The sequence below is a fragment of the Microchirus variegatus genome, assembly GCF_963457635.1.
Source record: "Microchirus variegatus genome assembly, chromosome: 4".
NCBI classification, from domain to species: Eukaryota; Metazoa; Chordata; class Actinopteri; order Pleuronectiformes; family Soleidae; genus Microchirus; species Microchirus variegatus.
The window spans coordinates 13,381,654-13,408,404 of record NC_139805.1 but is presented as its reverse complement, the minus strand read 5'-3'; the positions used below and the strand labels follow the sequence as shown (position 1 = coordinate 13,408,404).

The following is a 26,751-nucleotide window of genomic DNA, read 5'->3' as shown; positions in this document are numbered from 1 at the left end:
CATCTGGGCACTTGCTGATAGTTGCCCTGTGACATTCCCCAGTGCTTTGTAATACATAGACTATTTGAAACTAGCTTTGTGCGTAGCCGTGCTTATCAAAGAGACTTAGTAACCACATAACTAATTGAAAAATCAGCGAGCCGCCCTGGAACTGAGCGCAGAGTGAATCGCGCCGAGGAATTGTGTTCAAGCGCAAGGAAGATGCTGCGGCTGAAAGACACTGATTGGCATGAATAAATTAGAAACAGTTTCAACAAGTGGGCGATGGCTTATCTTTGAATTGCATGCCCAGTGCAGCTCTCTCACTGAAGATTAATTACCTAGCACAAGGTATTTCGAAAAGTTCATTTTAATCAATTGATTTCCCTTAATTCATGAATTGCCCTGACGTGCACAAAATTGGTAATATGTTCTCCATAATCATGATTTCAGCATCATTAACCTCATTGGCAGTTACTTACCATAATATGCACTGGTCATGACATTTGTTAAGTTATGTATGTTGCATGATTAGTTCACGACAGAAACTGTGTACAGTTTCTTACATCTGTTAGAAGCAAAGCATGTTTTCAGCAGGTTTGATAGTAAAACATGGATGTAATTTTTATTATTTGACTATCAGCCTGATCAACTTGCTCAGTGTGGCACTGTAATAACATGCCAGAACTGGATTTGACTCGTGGGTAGGGCACATACCGTGAACATTTAACTCGGACACAGTGAAAACTGTTTATGCTCCTGGCAATAGTTGCACATTGCAAAAAAAAAAAAAAAAAACATTTTGGAGGCCCGAGGTAGAATTTTTACGACGTTTTCTCTTTGTTCAAGGCTGTCATCATCACCTTGTCAGTGCATTATTGTTACTTCAATATTAGTGTCATAGCTGCTTCCATCACACACAGGAATGCTGCCTTGAAGCAAAAAAAAAAAAAAGTGCTGCTACTGAAATGAATCTAGAGAAGGATATCACTGCAGGGTTACAGGTGAAGTAATGGGACTAGACGCTAGTGTGTAAATGTATGCCACATACATTTACACCGTCACAGTGACGTGTAACATCTAGGTCACATCCACACAGGGGAACTCCACATTAAAAGCAACAATTTGCAGTTGTATTAAAGTATATATATATATATATTTTTTTTTGTTTTGTTATCTTAAAATCTGTCTTTGATCTGTTGCAGTAAAAGCTTGTGCAGTTTTCTTTCTTACGTACCATATATCACTAAACTGTCCTGTACTGTTCCCACACAGTCACTGTACCCTTAGGCAAATTCCTGCACTACACTAATGGGGTAAATGAGTGGATTCATCATACATAATGATATCATTACAGAATAATGTTCATCAGCTAATGTGGTACTTGCTGGGTATCTATTTGTGTCTTTAGCAGGTTGGTATCTACTTCAACTAATCACATCTCTACTTATTTTCAACCTACATATCGTCATAGCCAGGAGGAGATCTAAAGATATGAAGAGATGCCAAAAACAGACAAGCAATAAGAGCTGATGAGGTTTTATGTCCACCCCCGTCTACTGCTGCTGGGCTCAGATATATGGAAAGAAAATGAAAACACTTTTTTCTACCAAAATTGTTATTACTTTTTATTATTGGCCCATGGATGTGTGTGCTTTTCTGTGATGATATGAGAGTCCAGAAAGTGATATTGATAGCAAACTCATGTGTGTAACACATAGGGATGCTACAATGAAGCAGAACAATCAACACTGATGATTAAAAATGTTTTTTTTTTGTTTTTTTTGATTCTGTATTAGCTCTTTGCTCTTTGTAAGTAACCCAAAAGTCAATTTGTAACTGCAGTGCACGACAGGAAGTAAATGGAGCACTATCGCGCCATTATCTATCGATTCACAGATGAAGAAAAAAAGTTTTAATGACTCCAAGGAACAACAAAGCGTTCTGGACTAGCTGGAGTCGTTGGGTAGATCTGGTCTAAATCCACACACAGAGACACACACATAAAGAAAAACCAGCTGAGACTCTATAAAAGCATGGATCAGTGTCTCTAAATCTTTGAGAGGGAGAGAGGCCTTCACCTTGGCAATGAGCAACACATATTATTGTACCTAATGTCCATAACACTGAGTTGAAGTATCAGTGTTTCAGTTGTAAGATATTTATCATTTAAATGGTTTAAGGCGGTATGTAACAAACTAATGCCTTCAATTCTTTTCATTGTAGTATGACTACTAAGCAAAGGGAAGTTTCCGAGTTTGTCACCAATCGTAAAACAAAAAGACAGTTGCAGCCCTCGCTGTATTTTAGTAATGGTAAAATAGTCGCTAATCAATACATTTCTTGTGAGATTAATTGAAATATTTGTTGATATATTGGTCAAAAAATAAAAATAAAAATAATAATAACTATAGCCAGTAATGACTTGACTTTACTTGAACTGTTTTTCAGAGTTAAGCGTGCTGCCAATGATCTGTCCCCACTTTGTGACTCTGTCAATGAGGGGGTAATCTCTTTTAGGAACATAATCTCTCACTGTTTATGTTTAGTTTCCCCCAGTCTGACACCTATTAACTGACTGGAGGTTTCCTTTGTGCCTGCAGTGATGAAAAGGAATAGAAAAGCTGTGTCAGAACTGACTTGGTGAGGAGTTAATCACATTGTACAAGAAGGTATAATTTACAGATATATTATAATCCATCATCTTTGACATCCTGCAGTTTAGACAAGCTTGTAGTCCCGAGTTGGTTTTTTTTAGAAAGAGAGACACGGCGTTATTCAAAGATCTCATTAAGATTTATTTTCCACAATTGTGGAAGTTGAAGTTGAAATATAGGCCATTAAATATAATGATTTCTGGAGTGTCTGGACACTAAATATGTATATGATGGTGATGATGGTAGACAAATGGAGGATTTGAATGTTTTAAAAAAGGAAGAAGAAGCTGTAGCATGAGGCCTCTTTTTCGCTCTTGTTATGCTTCCCTCCCTCCCTGTAGTCTAGTCTCTCCATGACTCCTCCCCAGCGCCCATGCTGCTGTTCATTACAAGTGGCCAGGCTTCCCCTCTGTGCTCTAATTGGAAAGCTGGATAGAAGTAGATTTAGTCAGTAATGGGTCCTGCAATTTAGCAGCACAAGTCATCCTGGAAAGGCCTGTCAGAATTCATACAAGGGCCCAGCTGTGTGCTTCCCCTCTTTGCAGCCCCTAAAAGAAAATCCCTGCGTTTTAATGGCACAGCTGTAAGCATTTCTGTAATTCATGGTGACGTCATTAGAGGTCTATTTATTCACCTACGGTGTCGGGCGGGGCGGGGGGGGGGAGATGACACCGCCTGCATCCGCCGAGGCAGCGCACTCTTAGCACCTCCTGCAGCGCTGGAGAAGGGAAATTAGGGAGATAGGCAAACATGGCAATCATAGCATTGTTAATGAATTAACATGTAAAGAAAACAACAAGCAGTGTGTGTATGGCATGAAAGATTGCGGATGCTCTTTTGCTGAAGTGCCAGTATTCCTAATGTCTCGAGAGGAGGAAGGATTTGAGAGCAGTGCTAATATGAACACACATAATATACTCTGTCATTATGAGATTTTGTCTAACTAAGCTGAATATAATGCATTTGTGATTTTGTGTAACAGAGCTGAAGGTATTGTGTTTTTCCTGCAATGATTCTGCCTTTGACACATGAAATAGCAGTAGCAGTGCCTATTACTATCCAGCATTAACTGTTATACTATACAATTCAAGAGGAATAAAAGAGATACAAATATGCACCTGAGGCAAACTGTGCTTTGGGCAGGTCAAGGATCTCTCTGTGTTGTCCCTCTGCAATGTGGGGGAATAACATTTCCACAACGACCTTAAACTGCCATTGACTTACTGCCTAAAGATTGTTCTGGTGTCATGTTAGCTCCAATGGGAACACAGTTATTGCTGACACACAGATCCAACTCCCTATTTAAATAAACACTGGCGCTATTAACTGTTATAATTAAGCCAGAAAATTGAGGGTAATACTTTTCGACACTAACGGCCAACACGTGTGAAGTAAATGTGAGCTGAAGACGTAACATTATGAAACCTCTTGGTAACAGGATTTTCTCATTAGCAGGTGCAGAATTGTAAATGGATTTAAGTCTTCTGCTAAATGGAAATCTCCTTCAGCCCTCAATGTCAAGTCCTATTGCCCCTTCGTAGCGACCAATGTATATGCACGGTAACCTAGCAACAAGAACCTCACTTAAATAACATCTCGTTTAGGAATGCATTATTTCTTTCTTTTCTTTTCTCGAATGTGGAACAGCAGATGACAGGATATTGTTTTGTTTGGCGCATTTGATTGATTTTTGGTTTTCAGATTAATTATTCATGATTTATGGACCAGTATCGTTGCACTTATAATACACAGCACTCACTACTGTGAGTTGATTCATTTCTCACTTCCTTCGCATAATTGTTTTCTCAGTTTTAGACTCGTCATTTGTGACAGCTGTAACGATTGGCTGCTAAACAGCGACATGTTCAAGCAACATAAAAATATCCCGGAAACAATCCCGGAAATAAATAATGTTATTATGGGAATTGTACTTTAGAGGGTAGAACAGAGTCGACTGTGGCATACTGCCACCACTAGGTCGTTAATGGTAACACTCAGAAAACTTAAATGTCTCTCAAATATTGCAACTAATTACAAAGAAACCTGCAACTGACTACAGAAGAATCACCCTATAGTGCCAAAGGTTTAGCATGCACATTTTTAATAGGTAGCTTTATTGTATACACTAAATTCACTGGAGAAAAACCAGGGAACAATAGCATGGGTTATTATCTGGTGAATGCATTCTTGTCCCTCAAAGATATCTCACTTCCACAGATGATAAAAGTTCCTATTGTAGCGTCGAAAGTTTGACTATATTGAGCGTATTGATCTTCTATTCTGTTTCTCAGGCTGTGTTGTTATTCTCCCATGGTGTAAAGCTAACTTAGGCACAGTAGCTCTGTGCTGAAAAACTGAGAGCTCTTCGTGTGAACCTTTGAAACCTCTCAGTCCCTGCCAAGGAGAGATAGGATCAGTAGACAACCCCAACATTTTCAATTTTGTGCTATCAGACACTGAGGAGATGTGTCAACAGTAGGGTCCTACAGCAAGTAAACACAGGACTCTGACAAGCAATAACCTCGGGTCGTCTCCCAGTGAACGTCCACTGCATTCATCTCATCTAGATCCGGATCTGTTTTTAAAAAGAACCGCTCCCAGAAAGCACACGTTTCCCGTGCTGAGAGTGTTTTTTTTTTTTGTGGGCACTTCCTTGCCTCATTGAGTACAGTCGGTGCCAGTGTGATGCTGGGTCAATTTACACTTGTGTGGCACCATTTGTCAATCATATTTGTCACTGAGGTCCCAGTTGTTGCGACCCAGAAATCAGGTGTTTTTGGAAAATAAGATGATTTATTTGACCCACAAACTCCTAGACCATTTGTGATATCTATCCATCCATTTTCTACCGCTTTATCCTCCACAGGAGGGTCACAGGGGGGTGCTGTGCCAATCTTAGCTGGGGCGAAAGGCGGGGTCACACCCTGGACAGTTTTCCCAGTCCATCACAGGGCCACATATAGAGACAAACTCTCTCTCACTCACTCTCACACATATGGCCAATTTAGAGTGTCCAATTTACCTAATTGTGATATTTAGAAATTTTTTAAACTATAACAGACTGGCGATATGTCCCTTTTGCCCTATGTCAGCTGAGATTGGGGCAGGAGCCTGGATCAGTTGTAACAAAAATATGACAGAAAACGCCGGCAACTGGCATACCACAATTTAATTGTGAGTGACGCCCATGTACACAGAGTTCTAAATTAAATCACGTGAAACATCACATGGACAAAGCGCAGTCGCCACCATCTAAGGCTAGCCCCAACTGAAGTCACCCAGGCCTTATACTGCAAAGATGGCGGGCATCAGGCGTTGATTGGCTGATTGCTTTCCACCCAGTGATGACACACCGTCCATACCTGGGCGATGGTAGCTGCAGCAATCCTAAACAAAACATACACCCAGAAAACACGTACTCGGGGAAAGCTTGTTGCTCCTTGTAAGTAATCATTGCTTGTAAGACGACGCTGGCTATAGCAGAGTGATAATGACCTTCATGATGGATGATAATCTGGCTTTTTGGTACGTACCGCAGAATAGTTGTTGAATACAGCCCTTATTTTATGTGTTTGGATAACATGTGGGAAGAGGAGACCATTTAACAAAATCATATTTATCAGTTCTAAATAGTGGTGACTGTTCATGCTGTATGTCAAAATCCTTTGTAATGTTGGTCAATTGAGTTGTTGGTGGTTCGGGTTCACTGGCATTTTATATAACTTTATAAAAAGCTTCTTTTTTCATTGCAGCTTTCTCTCTCTTTTTTTTTTTGTCAAATCCAACGACTAATGCACTTAAAGTGGCTTTAGACTTATGAATCGCAGCCCACATCAATTCTTCTTGAGTCATACAAAGAGGCTCATGGTTTTGAGTTTAAAAGCTGTTTCATAACCAGAACAATTGAAGCTTTTGTGGGTGGAACAACCTACTATGTCGAGCTCGGTCAGGAACCATTTGATACACAGTAGCTGTGGTCAACAACAGCTTAATAATCACTGCTCATGATATATTCACGCAATATCGAATAAATATCATCACAAAGACTGAAAGCAAACATCTACTGTATAATATACATATTTAGGCTTTGTTTTTAACTGCATGGTCTTGAGTGTATTTTGGCTCGGGTTAATTAAAAGACAGGCTCTTTACTGAAGCATTTTAAATAACCTAAATATGAAGCGTTAATTGTCTGGTGGGGTTGAAAAAAAAAACAGACCACAATTAAGAGCCTTGTGTGAAGCAGCATTTAACCAAGTGTCAAGTTCTCTTTGTGCACACTTACACTCAGGTATAATATCATTAATTGTCATGACAGTCAGGTTCACTCATCTCCCTGAGGAGAAGTGACTCTGTTTGCCATGTGATTTAGGAGAGATTGAAGCAGTTCATTCCTTGTTTTATTGCTTGTTTAATATTGATTTAAGAGCCAGACTTCTGAGTGAATCGTCCTTCAGTTCTGATGAGCTTTTGTGCATGAGCGATTTTATTTGCAAAATCTAGGACAGGACAAACTAATTGGTTCGGAGTATTATGTAAGAAGTTGTGGTGATAAAGTTTTGCTTGCATGAACACGACACATTTAGGAGGGGTTTTGACATTTACCAGTTACATGGACATTTCAATATCTTTGTTCTATTGTCCTTCATACTATCATGAGACATTATGATATAATTATCATCATTTATTTTGGAACAAATCATTAAAATGTCACATATACTCTGACTTTTTCTCACTCTATCGACCAGTGGCACTTGTATATGATTCCTCTAATGTCAAAACTGGAAAACAGGCAATTTTCTCACTGTAAATGTATTCTTCTTGCCTTGTTTTTTCTCTGTAATATTTTATACCGTGTAGATGATACCAGTGGACAGACCCGAGGCTGCATATTTGAAATGTTAATCTTGTTCCTGTTTTTTTTGTCTGCCTTTCTAGTTCCTCCCAAGATATATGACATTTCGTCTGACATCACGGTAAACGAGGGCAGCAACGTGTCGCTCATCTGTACAGCCAGTGGGAAACCTGAGCCATCCATTTCCTGGAGACACATAACCCCATTAGGTGAGTTCACTTCACCTCTCATTGTAGTTATGCTAATGAACGGGTGGATGGATAAATGGACTGACGGACGCAGGTTGAAGGATGAGTCGAGGGAGGAAATAAGGAAACAATCAATAGGGAGTTGGAGGAGAAAGCACTGTTAGTTATGTAGAAAATGAGGAGATTTATGGGCGGTAGAGAGTGAGACATGCTTGTGGTTGGATTGACCTGGTTGCGAGGTGGTGAGTTGGGACTCCATGGAGATTCAGGTGAGTATGGAGTACTTACAATTTAATGGAATGATTTCTCTACCACTATTTATGGAATAACGGTGATGTAGAAAGCTAAGATAATGACGATATGAGGGTATTACTTGTCTGCTTGCTTTAAACACATCATCAGGTACTCTGTAGCGCTTGATGAATGAATTGTCATGAACTATTTTGATAATCAATTGGTTCAATCGGTTTGAAGCTTTATCATGATTAAAACAAGATTTCTGATCGTTTCAGCTTCTTAAATGTGAATATTTTCTTCATTTCTTTGCTCCATATAACAAAGAAATCATTAAAAGTGAATCATTTTGGTTTCTGGACAAAACAAGACATTTGAGAACCTTTATCATATCCAGGTTTGACAAACACTGATCAACATTTTTATTTCTGACATTTTATGGACCAAACGATTATTCAATTAAACGGAAAATAAATAGACAGATGAATAGATTATACAAATAATTGTTATTTGCAGCTCTAGTACATTGGACATCTAATACAAATGGCAGTAGTAGAAATGGCACTGTAGTCCATCTGCCTTTGCGTATCTTGGTTATTACGAATGGTTGTTTGAGTTACTGTTGCTTTTCTATCTTTTCAAACCGGTTTGGTCATTTTCCTCTGACTGGTGACATCAACAATAAATTTTTGCCCAGAAAACTGATGCTTATTGCCTTGTTTTATTTGTGTCAAACTCCCTCAACTCAAAATCCCTGTAGATCACGACTCAGACCAGCCCTTCTGTCGCCACCAATCACACAGTCACATTCTAAAGCTTGATTTGATCAAGTCATCAAGCCATCTTGGCCATGTCTGTACAGTAGTACAATGCACAGATTTTTGATGTTATTGTGTATAAGCCCACATAAAACAAAGGGTAATCTGTCGACCAAACTCAGACAATTATCGAAATGTTCTATTGCTGTATTAAAAAAAATAAATAAATAAATAAAAATCGCCCCAGGTAGCTCTACAATTTGTAATCATTGAAGAGTTATTATCAAAAATACTGTTATCAACATAAGGGACTTTTGAAATCCTTTACATTCCCTTTGACAAATAATTCCAAAGCATTTAACCGTTGCCGCAAAACTCCCACCCAGCCACTTCTAGTCCACCCTCATTTTCATATTAATGGATTAGAGCATGCTGCGCTTATCTGATAGCTGTGAGGATGGTTGCATTTATCTTATGGCTGTCAAAACCTCCTCTCTGGCATGCTTGTCCTGATTGCGTCGGGGGAGTTTTCAGAAGATGATCAAAAGGGGCTATCCGCCGAGTCCAAATGGCAGTCACTCGTTCTACTTTGAAGTGTCCACACTTTGAAGTGTGCCAGGGAAAGAAATGATATGCTGGTCAAATGAAAGGATCCGGGACTAAATGTAATCACAGTCTGTCTCACAGTACATCAGAGAAGAACAGTGGCAGTGGGATCTTTGAGTCATTATTGTTGTTATTGTTAGTGTGGGCGATTTCTACAAAAGAACGTGATAGAACTGAAAAGTTGTAACAAGCTAATTACCTACTGTGTTGGATATGAGCACTCATGTCTTTGCGCCAAGAAGACCCGGGTTCACAAACCAGTTTGCATTTTCTCCCCGTGTGTGGGGGTTTTCTCCGGGTTCTCCAACGTCCACCAACAATCAAAAAACAAGAAGATTTGGCGATTAGGTAAATTGGACACTCTAAGGGTGCTTTCACACCTACAGAATTTGGTCCTTTGGTTCGGTTTGTTTGCGTAGGTGTGAATGAAATCTCTGTACTTTGGTGCGCACCAAATCAAGCGGTCCAAGACCTGCCTGAAGGGGTGGTCTTGGACCACTTACGTTCCGCAGTGGTGACGCGCCCGGTGGAAATTGGGGGTAAGTCTGGTTCCAGTGCCGATGGTCTTCGAGGTCTATTTTGGTTAATTTAGAACTATGCATATGTAAAAGCAAACCGTACCCACGTCTGTTTGCTACATTGTAACATTATTCTGACTGGTGCGGACCAAAGCAAAACGAACTATAGGTGTGAAAGCGCCCCAAATTGACCGTAGGTGTAAGTGTGAGAATGAATGCTTGTTTGTCTCTATGTGACCCTGTAATGGACTGGTGGGCGCTGGTGCCAGTCTAAGCTGACATAGCGCGAAAAGTGGGGGAACACTCTGGAGTTTCAGTTTGCCAGTCTACCACAGGGACATACACAGAGACAAACAACCTTTCACTTTCACATTCACACTGACGGTCAATTTAGAGTGACCAATTTGCCTAATCCCCAAATCTGCATGTTTTTGGACTGTGTGAGGAAACTGGAGAACCCACGCACACACTGACCGGGTCACGTACCCTGGTCATCTTGCTGCAAAGGCAAGAATGCTGTAAAAGTACCACTATTTGAATTCATTATAATTTCTCAATGACTCAATTTAGTTAAAAAATAGAAAGTTGGTCTTTAATGTAATTAAAATTAACTGTGACACATGGGAATTAAAGTAAGAGGAATATTATCTCTTCTACTCACAACATTAGCTTTTGAAACTGATTTTTCTTGCAAACTAAAAATACCTGGAGGTTGTTTGTCAGATCAAGATTACAGTCATTTGTTTTTCTTCATTTGGCAGGAAGTTAAGGTTTTGTCAGTAAAAGGAAATTCAGTAATTCCAACATAATGGGAATCACCGACTAATGTTGTCAAATTGGCAAATGCATTTCTTAATTTAATAATTGTGTTTTATCTAGATGCTGTTTATTTGGCTGTCCAATCTGATGATCGGATTTTATCTCCTTTGTGCTTTCTTAAACTATTTACTGTTGACCACTGTAGAGAATACAATTACAATTAGATTGTAAAATACTGTGATGTGATGCGTCATTTAATTTCAAATGTGAATCCCCAGTACAACCCACAGGGAAATCTACATTACTAAAAACAAGAAAACACATTTTCGACTTTCATCATGTATTAAACCTTGGGTTGTAGAGAGAAAAATATCATGATCAGTTCAGCACCTTTTGCTGTGAGATTTTGTCAATATGTATTTCTTGGGCGTAAGGACTCTTGACTGACAGACAGCCAAGCAGGTGAAATGGCTGTGAAGTGACAAACATGGCAGGTTTTATTTGCCTGCCTTACTCTTGTCATCCCTCAGCCATATTTTGGGGGTGGGGGGATTTTCACATTGTAGATGGCTCTGCTGCAGCAGTCCGTAAAAGTTTGACAGAATGATAAATTGCCCTGAATGAGTGTCAAGATTTTGTTCCCTCTCTTGACTGTTTTGAGTTTGCATTTTTTTCCAGCCCTCTCCTCCCCACCAACCACTAAACTGCCAGCTAATAATAATCTTTGTGTATCCAGTCAAGTGTGGCCGTAAGCTGTTTATTGAGTAGGTCATTTGGCTCCATATGTGTGCATATAAAGTAAATGCATGTTTTTTTTATATATATATATATATATATATATATATATATATATATATATATATATAAAAAAAAGAGGGCAAACTGAAGCTTATAGTGATAACACAGATCATCTTTACTGACAGAGGAGGAATAATCTCTGTAGCGCACTGTCCTTAAGGAATATTCTGTTTTTGGCAACAGTTTGACTACTCTGTGCTTAACATTGTGCTTGAATGTTATATAAAAAATTTACAAGAGTATACAAGTTATATCTTCAGTGATATAGAAACCAGAGTCTACTAATTAGCTGGTGAAATCTAGAAAAGCAAACTCAATGTTTCATGCTCTCCTTCACCTTATTTGGCGCTTTTCCATGATACATTTCTGGCACTACTCGGCTCGACTCTACTTGGTTTTTTTGCTTTTTCTTTAGTGAATGATACTGGTAGCTTGCTCGGAACCTTGCCGGAGCAGGTACTGTTAGTGCTCCGATACTAAAATGTGATTGATTTAGAGTCCTACATAGGAATCAAAGCGAACAATTCTGAACTGTAGATCAGCTTAAAAGATTTAAGGTCACATATGATGCAAAATCAACTTTTTAATAATTTAAATCCTAATATTTGGGACTCTGTAGGTCCTACCAGTCACCAAAATGTGAAAAAAGATGACTCTCTCATGTTTTTGTGGTCCTCCTCAGTTTAAGTGCAGGAGATAAAACATGTGATGTTGACTTCCGCGCTCACTGGGACGTCACAATGCGCTAAATTCCTGGAATTGTTGTATTGTGGCGGGGGCAACGGTATCTGAAAACGTGAAGACTGCAAAGTCCGCGAAAAGTTCTATTCTTGGCTCCACAGTGCAGCACAGAGTCCTACACAAACTTCTAGCCTCACAGGATTTATCTGTCTAGTGGACCAAATGCTATACTCCCAGTAGCCTGATGTAATTTCCTGTCCCTTATGTTTTTTTTTAAGATTTTCTTTTTAAGGTGGACCTAAAGAGATACTGCTAAACAGAGCGTTCTGAAAAGGGATGTTTTGGCAGGGTGATTGAACTGCTGTGGTGCCTCATTCTTATGGTATTTGGAACCAAAGCATGTCACAGACATGTTCATTAGGACACAACTAGGTTAACTTGGAGAAATAGAGTATTTACCCTACTCTACTCTAGAGTAGAGTAAATCCTAAAATATACATGCGTAAATCTCCAACATTGAGCAATGACATTTCTAAAATCTCAATATTTACCAGAGAAGTCTGATGTATTTTAGCGACAGCACTGCTAAAAGCCGGCCATCGTGACCCCAATCACAACCCGTTCATCCGTATTTCAGTTCGGTGACTGCAGACGGAGTCTGCGTTCCGGTCATGCAGGAAATAGCGAACAATATGGTGAACAAATCTTTTTAATTAACTGATTCTTATCATTCAGGACACTGTAAAGAACGGCAATTCAGCACTGTTAATGTGCTCTTAGGCAAGGATTCTCCCCCTGGCTGTTCCAGTGCTGCAGCTCAGTCACAGGTTGAAAACAGATGTTGAGAAACTGTTTAGCTTTTTTTGTGAGTCAATGCAATCATTCGAACCCCCCTCAGCTCCTCAGCCAGGCTTTTGATGTCGTAAAAAAAAAAAAAAAAAAAAAAAAAAAAAGGCTTCTGAATAAAAGCTGAATTTAAATGAGAAACTCCATTAAACAAAGTATCTTGGTAACTCTCCCAGAAACCACTCTTTTATTATTAATTTAACTGTTGACACTCTGAAAGCTTGCATAGCTCTGGTGACATGTCACTTTTATTGGTTTCTGCCTATATACTACTCTTATCCCTGCACTTCCGTTGGTCACTGAGACGAGCTTTAATCACCCTTAACATGTTTTAGTTTGCTTTGGTTGAATGGATGCTTTGAATTATTTTGCTTTCTTTTTTTCCATTGAGATTTGAATCCATGAAATAGAAGTGAGACTTTTATAAAGGCTGACTAGAATGCTAGAACAAATATTTGATTATTTCCTGTTATGGGATTCAGCAGAGACACATTTTTTTTTTTATCTCTCTGTCCAAGAAGCTACTGTTCCTTTATCACGGCTGATAATGGTGACGTTCTGTTTTGCCCTTTCATTCCATGTGCACATCTTCCTCCAAAGACAGAGACAGGCAGCAGCTACATTATGTTTACTGTATCTTTGCTGGAGCCGACACAACTCCCTTAGCCTTTAAGTAACAACAGCAAGTGCATAAGTACAGTAGCTCAGTGGGTTGCTTATGTGAAGAGTGCATGAATTATTCAAACATGATTTTATATCACTGTTACAAAACCTTGAGCTGTTTCTGCCATGTCACACTTCATTCTGACAGCTCTTTAAAAGACACGCAAGCAAGTTTGTTCACAGCCTCTTCACCAGAGAAATCTCACTCAGCGGTGGGTTCCACTTCTTTCATGGTTTGTCGTAACTGATGTGCACTTTAAAGGCCCCACACGTGAATGTGCTTCACACACAATGGGGGAGGTATAAGATAAAGAATCACTTTCATTTCAGAATTAAAATGTGAAATATCAGCAGCAGGGGTCGTGTATAACACAGCCCCATTCAGTGATTGCATTGTGGTGGACTGATAATTCAAGAGGTGCTCAATGGGTACATGATTTGCTAGAGTGTCTGTAACAAGATAAATAGAGATAAAAAGTGAAACTGAGTTAGTGCCACACTTCACATGTTTAATGGCAGTTGACAGCCATAGAAGGACTCTTCCCCTGCATTACATCTCTTTTAAACTCTAAAACACCCAAGGTTCTTCAAATTTAAAAGAGTAATCGTGACATATTTTACAGATGCAATTCATTGATGGCTGATGTAAGCGTGTTGCACGCAGAGGCGATTCTAGAGTCTGTACGGGCCCTAAGCAAAAATTCCCAGGGGGCCCTTCCAACCAGTGTTCATCAACATTATGTCATAAATAATCTGACACCAACGAAAAATGTATGAGTTCAAAATATTTTTTTTTGCCGAAACGAATGAAATAACATGGAAAAACCTTGTAATTAAAAAGTATGTGAAAATATAAATATATAGAACAATAAAATACTGTAAATAACTGAATGAATTATATACAAACTGAGTAAAAAAGATATGCCTTACACTGTAAATAATCCTCTTCATTTTCCAACTTGCAGAACGATAACTTCACACAGGGTAAAGTGAGGTGGGGCCCCTTTAGGGAGATTTCCTCCCTAAAGGGCCTAAACAGCCCTCAGGCTCCGAATGTCGGGGCCCCCTATGGGCTCGGGGCCCCAAGCAGTTGCCTGCCTTGCCTGTTCACAAACTGCGCCTCTGGTTGCACGCTGACAAAATACTGTACACTGACGTCAAACACATTTTTGTACTATTCACAAATCCCCTGCAGTGTGTTTCATCTATTCTATCACTCATGTGTTGGCCAATCTGAGCAGATTAAATGTATTCCGCACACAGTGTTTTCCAAATAAAGCATTCGACACATCTAAGATGTGGTGTGAAGTTACCTCTTTCTGTTTTTAAGCTTAGTGATCATAGTGAAGTGAGAAGTAATTTTCATATTTTTACTTAAATCATGTGCGAAGGAGAGATTCCTCCTCCATTGCTTTAGAAATAGCTCTTATTAACCTAGTTATACACACCCACAAATTAAATCTTCTTATTTATATGTATATTAAAGGTGCTAAACTCTGTGATTATGACTTTGTCTTTTATTTTTTTTATCACACAGAGTCCGCAATCTCTCAAACATTTGGCTAAATAGGTCATCACTGAAAATTAAAATGTAAGGTAATACCTCAGGTCACAGAGGTGGCAGCACATGCAGTCAAATATGACTCAATGCCCATTTGGCCCAGTTCCACTCTCTGGATTTCAGCAGCCTCAGATTGACAGCAAGAGCGGAGGACATGTGTTTTGTATCAAAGCAGACTAACACTCTGGTTCTCAGACAGACCCTGCACACACTGTAATTTTACCCGTCGCTCGAGCCCACACCTTGAGTCGGGGCCAGAAGTCAGTGGCGCACATTGTGGCAGCGTGGGTTGTTCTCTATTTTTCAGGTGTTAAAAGGAAAAAAACTATGTCGAGAACGCTGCTCTATGCTATAATTGATTCTTGCGCGATGCCTGTCTATCTGTGTATTGCAGCCCTGAAGGGAATGGACTCACAGCTTCTCTATACTTTGTGGGAAATTGCTCATTGGCTTTGAGCCAGTGTTTGCATTGAATGTGAAATTGTCCTCACGTTGATTTGTTTAATTTGCTTTGAGTGACATCTCCTAGCAGGTCAGGCAGGCTTCCATCAGTCTTTCAAATAACTCGGCATACACTCCCAAAAGTCAGGTTAGGGCTCTTGGTGATTGTACGTCACATCAGCAATGGACTTTAATTGTCTCCCCAAAGATCGTCATCTCTCATTCTTGATATATTGTCCATGTTCAGATTACACTCAACTTCCATTTAAGGACTCAACGTCCATTTGAGTTGGATGTAATGTCAAAGTTTAGCGCTCAATATATAATGTTCTCCAAAATATATATCAAGGATGTGATTCTGTTGTTTAATGGCCTCTCTGACCTTTGCAAACTCTCCTTTCTGCTGGAATCGATAGGAATTCCATTTGCAGCCAAGGCAGGATAATGCAACTAGATGCTGCATTGGGGGAGGCGACTGCTAAATGATTTGATTATTTAACACCATTTATTTTCCAAGTCTGTATTAATGTATACATAATATGTAAATATATACATACATAAATGTAAAAATTAATGGAATAACTCAATACACGTTGAATATTTTGTTACAGCTTCATCTTATCAGAATCGTAAATGACATTTAGAAAATACACTACACATTTTGGGTAATATATATCCACATTTAACACATTTAACCTATGACTGTTCACCTTTCACTTACCGCTATTCTTGATTTGTCCCCATTAACCCTTAGTGCTCACGCGGCACAGATCTGTGCCACAGGTGCACCCATGATAAATTGCTGTTGGATTAATACACAACTCCTTATAAAGACATCCTGGGTGTGTGTGTTTATGGATCACATTCAGTGTTCAGTTTGGTTGTGATAAAGTAGCAATAATTGTGCAGAAGTCACAAAATAGACCGTTGATTTTCTGTGTGTTCAAAAAAAAAGTGATTTCTGATCTCAGGTTTGTTTAGGTGGTGATTTTTTTTTCTTTTATCCGATTGCCTAGGTTGTGCTGGAAAAAATGGATATAAGACACTCTATATTGCACATCCTTGTAGCCTCTGTATGTACTGTATGTTTAAACATGGAAAGAAAAAAAAACAGCCAAAATGCTCTGTGTTCTAAGGGTTAAGGTTCCTAAACACTGTAGTTAATTCAGCTTCTATTCTGTGGTTTGGTTACATGTTTGTTCATCATCGTAGATGTAGTGAAGGAAATGATCACTTCATACAATCATAGCAGTGTTTTTTTGGCTTCGTTACAGCCTACCAACAAAATTCAGGAGCAGGGTGTCAGGCATATTCTAGTTGTTAGTGAAAATTGTTTGACAGGAGGTCAAGCTTTGTGAATATTTATGTCTTCTGCTTTATTGACTTACGCTTGACATTAATGCAAAGCATTTTTAGATTGACTGAGAATAGTGATTTGCCATTGTATCCTGACTGCACATGTTCTGTGGCTTATCATTGCTGATGTTTCTTAGTTACTCATTAGGGCTGGGTATTGGTTTTAAAATGTAAATACCTCAACAGTATCCATACCTGGATGTTGATACTTATTCCTGATTGATACATTTTTTGGTATCAAACAGCAACACATACATCTATTTGCATAGTAAGTAATACAGAGGTTTGTATCTATATTGTCTTGATGACCAGTCAAAGCTTCTTTACACTACAGAATGTGATTGGAATCTGAAGTCCAGGGTATTCGTGTTCCAGTGAACGCCGGTGCACACATCCAAAACACTGACAAAACTACCCAGATGTAGCAGAGCTAGCTGCTTTCATAAATTGTCAGTTATTTTCTGGCATTAGTGATCAAAGCTCAAAGGTCCTTTGGATGTATATCATCCAAGGGCAAACATGTAGGGTTAGGGGAGGTATTGGGACAGGGCCTAAGTGTCTGGCCCAAGGACACGTCGCCATGTAGACTATTGGAGCAATGAATCAAACCTTCAAGTTTAAAGATGACTCTATAGTACTCAGTGAATGTTTCTCTTTGGTGCTTCTTTAAAGCCAAACACATTCAAAGCACAGCTTAGAAGAACCTAAGTGCATCAAAAGCAGTGTTAGATGACTGGAACACAGATGAAATGCACAATAACATGCACAAGTGATATAATCATCAACAGTTGATGATACACCAGAGCACCAGCTTGGTCCAGTATGATTAATTTGAAGGCTTAACTCATATTTGACCATCTCATAAATGTCAGTAGATTTTTTATTATTTTTTTTGTGCTGTATCAGCACAGCACTCCACTGTGTGTATTAGTAAGAACATGCAGAACAGAACATTTAGCTCCATTGGTTTAATTAGAAGGCTGCATGCCACCTGTGGATATCACTAATGGGAACTGTTGAATGTGGGAGTCATAATTACTCACACCAGTGTCTGACAGTTACATGGAATCATGGATTTATAGAGTGAGGATGTGAAAGGAACGGTGCAGGCTGTATTCACAGCATACATTTAGACGATATGTACCAGAAGAAAATGCACAGAAAGAACATAGAGCATTTAAAGTAGCTATAATCCTTTCCAAAATACAAGTTGTAACACTGCTACTGTACACACACCTGTAGTTAGTGTTTGCACAGGCTTGTGGCTTACCAGTAAGAAAGGAAAGGTCAATTTTCATTACCCCCACCATTACCCCCACCATTACCCCCACCAGTCTGTGCCAGTTTCACTCACTCACTGAGCTGCTCAAATGAATGAGGCAAACTTGGTTGGAAGTTACCTGGCTGAAGTGTACTGTGGGATAATGGTGGAGAAAGCTATGTTAAGAGATGCCTCATCCACGCTCAATACATAGACTCTGTGCTGTGAACTGAACTTCTAATTATCACATACGTTTTTGTTTGCTTCAGCTAGACAGATATCGTGATGTGTAGGATTGTCTTGTAATATACTGATTTACGATACATAATCATTGTATCGTATCGTGTAACGTATCGTATTGTGAGGTCTCCTGTGATTCCAACCTCCAGTTCACTCATTGCCAGTTTCCATAATTATGGTAGAAACAGCAAAATGTTCACGTTTTAATTGGTTTAATCTTAGTAAACCAAGTTTACCTCCTTGCAGGTCCTCATTTTCAATTTAATAAGAAAGGCCGTTGAAAACTATGTATGAAAACTTAGATCACTAATTCTGCATTCACTTAATTACAGTTTAAAATGAATGAATGCCATGAGCAGAGAAAGTTAGAGCACTATAGAGTGATTGTTTTGTTACAGAAGCAAGACTGACATTTTCAAATGGGTACCCTTTAAAGTACAAGTGCAGATGTGTATCTGAACAGATCCCATTTATAGTTGTGTCATAACAATATTGATTAATTCGTGGGCCAAATGTAAGCGAGCTGTGCTTCTGGGCAGTTTGCAGCACTTCTGCAGCTAATGCTCAGTCAATCTTAATATTCTGTACAAAATTGTAAAATGATCCATTGTTTTAATTCAGTGGATGTTTTTACCTCAACTGCGTTAAGTGACTACACTATTCCAATGTGTGTATATATGAACTATTATGTTAAAATATCAGAGTTTGGTTCAAAATCTAATAAGTAACTTTCAACATAAGGAGAGTTTGTGAGTTGTGTCCAATCCCAAGAACATTATTCTGTGCAAGTCACTTGAGCACATTAAGAATATTGAGTACAAAATAAAGGCTCTGAAAAAATGTTGGAATTCCTTTCTTCATTCTCATCTTTTAACACTTGGATTGCTCAAAGATTACATTTTTTTTTTTTTATTTCATGAACAGTGGTTGCTCTGCATGCCCAACAGTACATATCCAACTTCCCCAGTTGCAAATATTGGATTGCTTGTGTTTCCCAGGAGGTAACAAAGTCCCCCATGCCTTTGGAAAATGGCACAACATTTGATCCAGCCATTTAGCAAATGGTATATAAAAGCATCAAACATACTTGGCTTCATGGTGCAGTGCTTTTAAATTCATTGCCCCTGTAAAAGTCACAAGTGCACACAGTAGATTTTCACATTCCATACTGGGTTTCACAATTCCCCATTAGAATGAAATACAATGGAGCTGTGCAGCAAGGGCAGTGTGTAGGTCAACCGTGTTAGTGCAGGACACTAAGTCCTGCTAAATTCTGCAGGGTTTTTTGGGGGGAGATATTACAAGTAAGCAAACTTGATTTATAAAGTATGGTACTTCAAAAATTGTTTCACTATAAAAGGTAAAAAGGAAGAGCCATAACCTTGATGTGTGCACTGTGATTTTTATCATTGATCACTGCGTGTCATAAACAATCCACAACGCTGTACAGCAGCGCTGCACCACTAATGGTTTACAAAACTCCGTCAAAGCTGTGCTGTTGCATGTCATTAAAACAAATAATATCTAATTTCAGCTCTTTCATGTACAATGAACATTGCATTGTGTGTATACGTCCATGAATCAGCCGTGCATTCGGAAACACACAGCCAGTGGTACTGCATATGGTACTGATAAACATGGCCATCATTTTGGTCATTATATTTGGCTTCAGGTGCACAAGTACAACCATTAAACAGTTATAGTCATTTTAAGAGTATTTCTTTATTTGCAACCAAACAAATCACTTGCAATAATACTTTAGCTTATTGTTGGAGTCAACCACTGCTGGAGGGGAAACTGTACAATCAAATGTTCAAATGTGAAAGATATGATATCCACCCATTCATCCATTTTCTAACGCTTTATCTCTGCGAGTCACAAGGGGTGAGGTGCCAATCTCAGCTGACATAGGGCGATAGGCGGGGTACATTCTAGACAGCTCACCAGTCCATCACAGGGACACAGAGACAAACAAGCATTCACTCTCACACTCACACCTACGGTCAATTTAGAGCGTCCAAATCTACCTAATCCCCATATTGCATGTGTTTTGGACTGTGGGAGGAAGCCGGAAAACCTCGAGAAAACCCACGCGCACACAGGGAGAGAACATGCAAACTCCGCTTAGAAAGGCCCTTGTTCTGACCAGGGCTCGAACCTGGGTCTTCTTGCTGCAAAGGCAAGTGTGCTAACCACTACAGACAAGATATCTACACATTTAAAATTTAAATATAAAACATTGTGATCAGGTCTTGTCTGGCACTAGACTTTTCACAAACCTATACAGTTTTTTTTTCTTTCTTTTTTTTTAAAAATGTGATGAGTTGGGATATTGTTTTGGTAGCTCATGCATACATTATCTGTTCATATACAAAGCCATAAGGACTGTCGGCATTGCACCTTGTTAACCGAGTTTGTTATTTTGTTTTTAAACATGCATTTGACGGCCATAATGCCACAGTCCATACTGCACAGTCCTTTTCACATCTGCGAGATTAAGTTTGAAAACAAACTGTGCAAAATAAACAACAGCTTCGTTAAAGGTGTGAAGTTTGGCCATGTGCTGTGCCCCGTCTCAAAAATAGAACCGTATGTGTTAAGTCTCCATCCGTGTGCACTCATATTAATGAGCTTGTTTTTGGAAAACATCCAGTGTTTGTTTATGGATCATTTTTTTGTTTAAAAAAACAAAAAAAAAACATGTTCTCTCCTGTGCTGTTATCTATGTAACCACCAATGCACTATCTTTGCCAGGTCTCTATTGTTGCCACAACAACAGTGTGAAAAGAAGAGAGAGGAGAACTCATTATCGACAAATGCCTTGAGTTTTAAGCTTTTTGACATTGTAGTTAGCAGATAAAAAAAGGTGCCAAGGTTGCAGAATAAGACAGTGACACGATGTGACAATTCAGTTCGCTTTCAGAGGGGATTGGCAGCACAAATGGTCGTGTTCCACTTCTGAAGCTGTCTTGACTCTTGCTCTTGTATGAGATGAGTTAGTATTGGGTCTCTATGGCTTTCTCAACAGTATGTTGAAATCACTTTTTGCCCACTTGTTCTCTCTGTTACCTTGTCCTCCACATCCATACATACATCTTCTCTCCAAAAACACTATGAATGCCATGAAAAGTCATTTATAAATAGATTCCCTGTTGAGAACCACTGGGTTAATTCTGGTCAGGGAAACATTTGCTATTGTCTACATAAACTGTACTTCCTGCTGAGATAATATAACATTTATGCACAAATAAATCATTATGTTGGGTGAAAATTGTTGCCCAATAAGTAATTAGTAAGCATTGGACTTTGATCTTCACATAATTAAAAGTCATGTGTTAAAATTGGGTGAGGTCCGGTACATCCATACAACAAGCGAAAAAACCTGAAGCCAATGACAGGATTCACTGTCAGTGAAGTTAGATTTGCCTGTGGATAAAAAACACATAAGACTCTGGGGCATTTTCCCTTACTACCTGCCAGATATGCCAATATAATAGCAATCTGTCAAGGTGTATCGACCCCCGTCATTTAAATGAAATGTGACATGACATTCTTTCTTATTGGTTTATTGCACGTGGCATGAAACGGTTACCTTTGTGTTGTTGTTCTTAATGTAATGCTGTAAATGCACTTGACCCATGCACTTTAGAACATTTAGAACATAATAAATGTAATAGACCACCACCCAAAGCCACAGTTGACCTAAATGAACAGCATTAGTTATGTTCAAAATCTTTTTTGTATGTTTTTGTAATGGTTAATACACTAGTATGTAGGAAAAAACTAAAAATAGTAAAGTACATCATTATTTTGTGATTTAGACGTCAAATTATAGATATTTAATTGCGTTCTGGAACAGAAATAATAGTATTCAGTGGCTTGATATTTGGAAAATCTCGGTTTTATGACATGCCGGGCTAATAAATGTGTTAAACACTGTACATTAAATAAATAAACACATCATTCATTCGTCATTCCATCTAAACTATTCTAGACATTAAACTTGCTCATTATTGCTTCCTCCCGCTACTTATACATTCAGTTCATGAAATATATATATTTGCACAACGGGGCTGGAATTCTTATCCATGGCTGTGTTTTATTTATCTATTTATTTATTTAGTTAGTTTCTGTGCATTGGAGTGGACATGTTTGTGTGGGCTTTTGCTCCCGCCAACTATTTAGGTGTACTGTGCCCCTGCCAATATGCCAGTCATGGTGCTATTCCCGCTCCTGGCTTTGGCACCGTTAAGCTAAGGGTAAAGCACTGACATGTGCATTGAGCCCTCAAATGTGTCCGTCTTCCAGGAAGTAGCTGCAACTATGTGGTCTGGAATTGGGCAAATGATGAGTGGATGACTGGGGAAAAAAAACCACCATTATTTCATTTACTGCCATAAAATCAATCTGAATGGTCTGATGCACTGCTAATCCACTGCTGTTTTTAGTTTACACGGAAAGGTAATCAGGGGGTCAGTAAAACACCAAATGTGCATCGCATCGTCCAGTTATAGACAAACACATGCACACATTCATATGAATGTGTCTGTATGTGTCTGTGTGCTGAGTTTTGTATTCTTTGCAGACACATTGTGAGTACTCTGTCTCCATTTTTTCTATTTCCAGCCAAGAAGTATGACAGTGGCGAATATCTTAACATCACCAGCATCACAAGGGACCAGGCTGGAGACTATGAATGCAGCGCTTTAAATGACATCGCCTCTCCTGACACCAAAACAGTAAAAGTCACAGTCAACTGTAAGTATATCTCTTTCTTCTTCCTCCGGCAATTTTTTTTCTTCGACTATGGCCTCGCAGACACATGAGAGACACCTTGGCAGTCTACAGTGACACCGCTGCCATGTCCCTGACTGTGTGCACCTCACCAAAGTGTACCTTTTAGAAGTTTGCAAAAAAGGTAGAAAGCTCGATGTGGACGTTTGTAAATATTTAATGCGAGAATTCCCGTTTTTCTGTCCGTGAAGGTGATTAATTCACGCAGAGGAAAGGTCTGTCTGTTCTTAGCACAATTCCATTATGCAGGTAATGAGTCTTTCAAAAGTGTGAGGGGACTATAATGAGGAGCCAGGGCATTAATGAATGATACTGTGCTTTAGCTGTCGTGGCCACATGGAAATCGCCACTCGTAAGAACAAGCAGGAAACTTAAAGCCATTCCCCCTTACCTTAAGTGTTCCTTTACTTCACTTTGAATCTAGGAGATTTTCACTTTTGACAAAGTGTATCAGGGTGTCGGCTACAGAGACACAGGGAGGTTTCTCTTACCAGTTACTGAGTCGAATAAACATTTTGTTTACACATTTAAATGATATTTTACAAAACTGTCATTAACTTCATGTGTTGAAGCAAGTATTTGTTTCTTCACTGTGGCAGGTTTCGTTCTGGCTTCTTTAGAAAACCATGTCTCGTGGCCATTATTTCTGTGAGACTCCCAGTTCTAATGAGCTGGGCATGAATGAAGATTTAGAAGCCAGTTATTTATACCTCAACTGAGACATAGACGTAGGTTCAAGGATAGAGGATTTTGACAGCAGGCTGTGACAGAACCAAGGACATTTTCATAACATAATGTCACAATCAGATGCCAACTTAATAAGCAAGACAGCAGGACTGTGTGGGTTTAATATCTACACTGAATTGATTAGGAAGGCTTTCCTCTACCATCAGAGTCACATAGCTTTAACACCAAAGCAGTGCAGAGTGAGAGGGAGAATGCTAAAGCTGGTCAAGTGTTAAAGCAGTATTTGCCTCCTGCACAGACTAATCTGAAGCTTCCAGAGCTACAGCGCTCGACCTGCCATTGACCAGTTAGACACTCTTGGTTATTTTTCAGTGTCACACTAAAGAAGTATACCTTGTTTTGGAGATTATTGTAATGATTTTTTTCAATTGCTTTCTGACAACTATACTATGATTTATGTGTAGTAGAATACAAACTAGTTATAATAACGTAAGTAACTATATAGGTTTTAAAGGAGTCATATTATACCCTATTTCTCCAAGTTGATCTAGTTCCCTGGTGTCCTAATGAACATGTCCGTGACATGCTTTGGTCAAAATACCATAAGGATGAAGCACCACAGCAGTTCATTCACCCTGCCAAAACAGTCCCATTCAGAACACTCTGTTTAGTAGTATCTCTTTACTAGCGAGTCATCTTTTTTCACACTTGGCCGACTGATAGGACCTCCAGAGTCCCAAATTTAAGGATTGAAATTATTAAAAAATTTATTTTGCATAATATGTTAATATGTCCACTTTATACTCTGTAAAACAGACATTCTGTATTGTATCCAGCCACACTAACAGATCACAGGCCTTTCTTGGAAATGATCTTAATTATATATATAAAAGTTAAATATCTATCTATCTTTTGTTTGTTATCGAAAGAAACACTGAGATGCCAACTGTTAAATTAGAATTAAATTGATTTACTGTTGAAATAAAACCACACAATTTTCAAAAAAAGAATTCAATTTAGGAACAAAATGAAACAGACTTCTTCAAAAACAGTCATTTCATAAATGATCAATATGTTGTAATGTGTTTTTATAAACCCAAGATGTGGAAGAAATATCAGAATCCTTAAAGTAGTCTATAATCCTTTAACTTTACATGATTATCTGTGGTGTAATAAGACACTGTTGATGGGTAGCTCCAGAAAACATAAAACATACTCCATTCTCTCAGACTGTGTCAAATCTAAAGTCTAAATCTGCCTGCAGTATTAATTGTAGCCTTGATGATGACAGCCCGTCTCTGAGCAATGTGTTTATCTTTGCGCCCAACCCCCTTTAGTTATCAATATTTCATTGTCTTTGACGTCCTAATCGAGCTAAATTCACAGAGTCTGACTTTTCTTGCTTCACAGGCGCCTAATACATGAAAGGTCCTGTGTTTTATTGTGGCTGTTAAGCATTCAAAGTGCTGCGTGACCATAAGTCTTGTATAAACAAAAGCAGTCGCAGACATTAAAGCAGCAAAACACACATTTTGTTGTCTTGTTTGTTGACACCTTCAAACAGCAGCAGAAAATGGTTGTTTAAAGCCATTGTATTAGCTCTTAAATACATTTGCAAAAAATGTTTGTATTTCTTCATGAAAGTAACCTGCTCCGTCGTCCAGCATGGTGGCTGCGGACACGTTTATTTACAAAGATAAGGGGGGGCCTGAATGAATGACTTACCGTTGTCCACTGGAGCGGCTGATATGGCCACAGCGGGCAGCCAGCTGGTGACTGCATCTTTGCTGCCTCCTCTCCAACCTAACGCGTCAATCCGTGAAAGAAAAAGAGAAGTGTTTGCACCTTATCCCCTCCGACCACATTACTGATGCATTTAAAGGTGGCATATTATGCAAAATTTACTTTTTAATCATTTAAATCCTTATATTTGGGACTCTGGAGGTCCTATCAGTCGCCAAAGTGTGAAAAAAGATGACTCACTCAGGTTTTTGTCCGGCTCTGCTTTGTCCGTAAAACACGCAAGGAGTGATGGTGTATCGGAAAAACCAGAAGTCTTTGAAGTCTGCGAAAAGTTCTGTGAGAGTGCTGCCGAGGGCAGCGGTATACAAAAACCGGAAGTCCGTGAAGTTCTTTTCTTGGCTCCACAGTGCAGCACAGAGTCCTACACAAACTTCCATCCTCAGAGGAGTTATCTGTCCAGTGGATACATGTTATATATGACGACAATGTGCCTGCTAGAGCCTGCAAATGATCTTTTTTTTTAACTGCTTTGGTGCTTCATCCTTATGTTATTTTGACAAAAGCATGTCACAGACATGTTCATTAGGACACCAGGGAACTAGGTTAACCTGGAGAAATAGGGCATAATATGTCCCCTGTAAGAGTATGGATACATGCTCATACATTGTTTAACTTGGGTCACAAAATCTACTTGGCACATTCCATGATAACATTGATCTTATTTACCATTATTGTACGTTCATGTTCTGCATTGACTCTCTGTCAGTGTCCCTTTTTTTGTTGAAAGCAGTTAAATTTAATGAAGTCACAAACAACAATCAGTCATGACTGCGAGACAATATTTATCGTCTATCGTTCTAATGAGGCCGCGCAAGAGTGAGTGACACTGACATTTCATGGGTTAACGGGCTAATTAATTGTGTGTTCAAACAGATTCTCGCTGCATTCAAAACAATTCCTTTATATGCTAAGAATATAGTTGACCTCTGGGATAATTGCAGATTAAGGGCACTAATTAAAATAAGCAAACCAGAGTAATGAAAACAAAATTAAGCTCTTGCATATTTGGAGATTTAATAACATTAGACCATACATAACACTAAGCCTGCCATTTGGTTTTTAAATT

General features: G+C 39.0%; 1 protein-coding gene across 1 annotated transcript in view; it reads left to right on the top strand.

Annotated features, from left to right (window-relative positions):
• Positions 1-26,751, top strand: part of negr1 (neuronal growth regulator 1) — a gene marked incomplete at both ends in the record, with an annotated part of 139,932 nt that overhangs the window by 61,188 nt on the left and 51,993 nt on the right. Inside the window, 2 exons of the mRNA XM_083888464.1 lie at positions 7,575-7,700; positions 23,028-23,159. Coding sequence (XP_083744590.1) covers positions 7,575-7,700; positions 23,028-23,159 — 258 coding nt within the window. The remainder of the gene's footprint in view (positions 1-7,574; positions 7,701-23,027; positions 23,160-26,751) is intronic.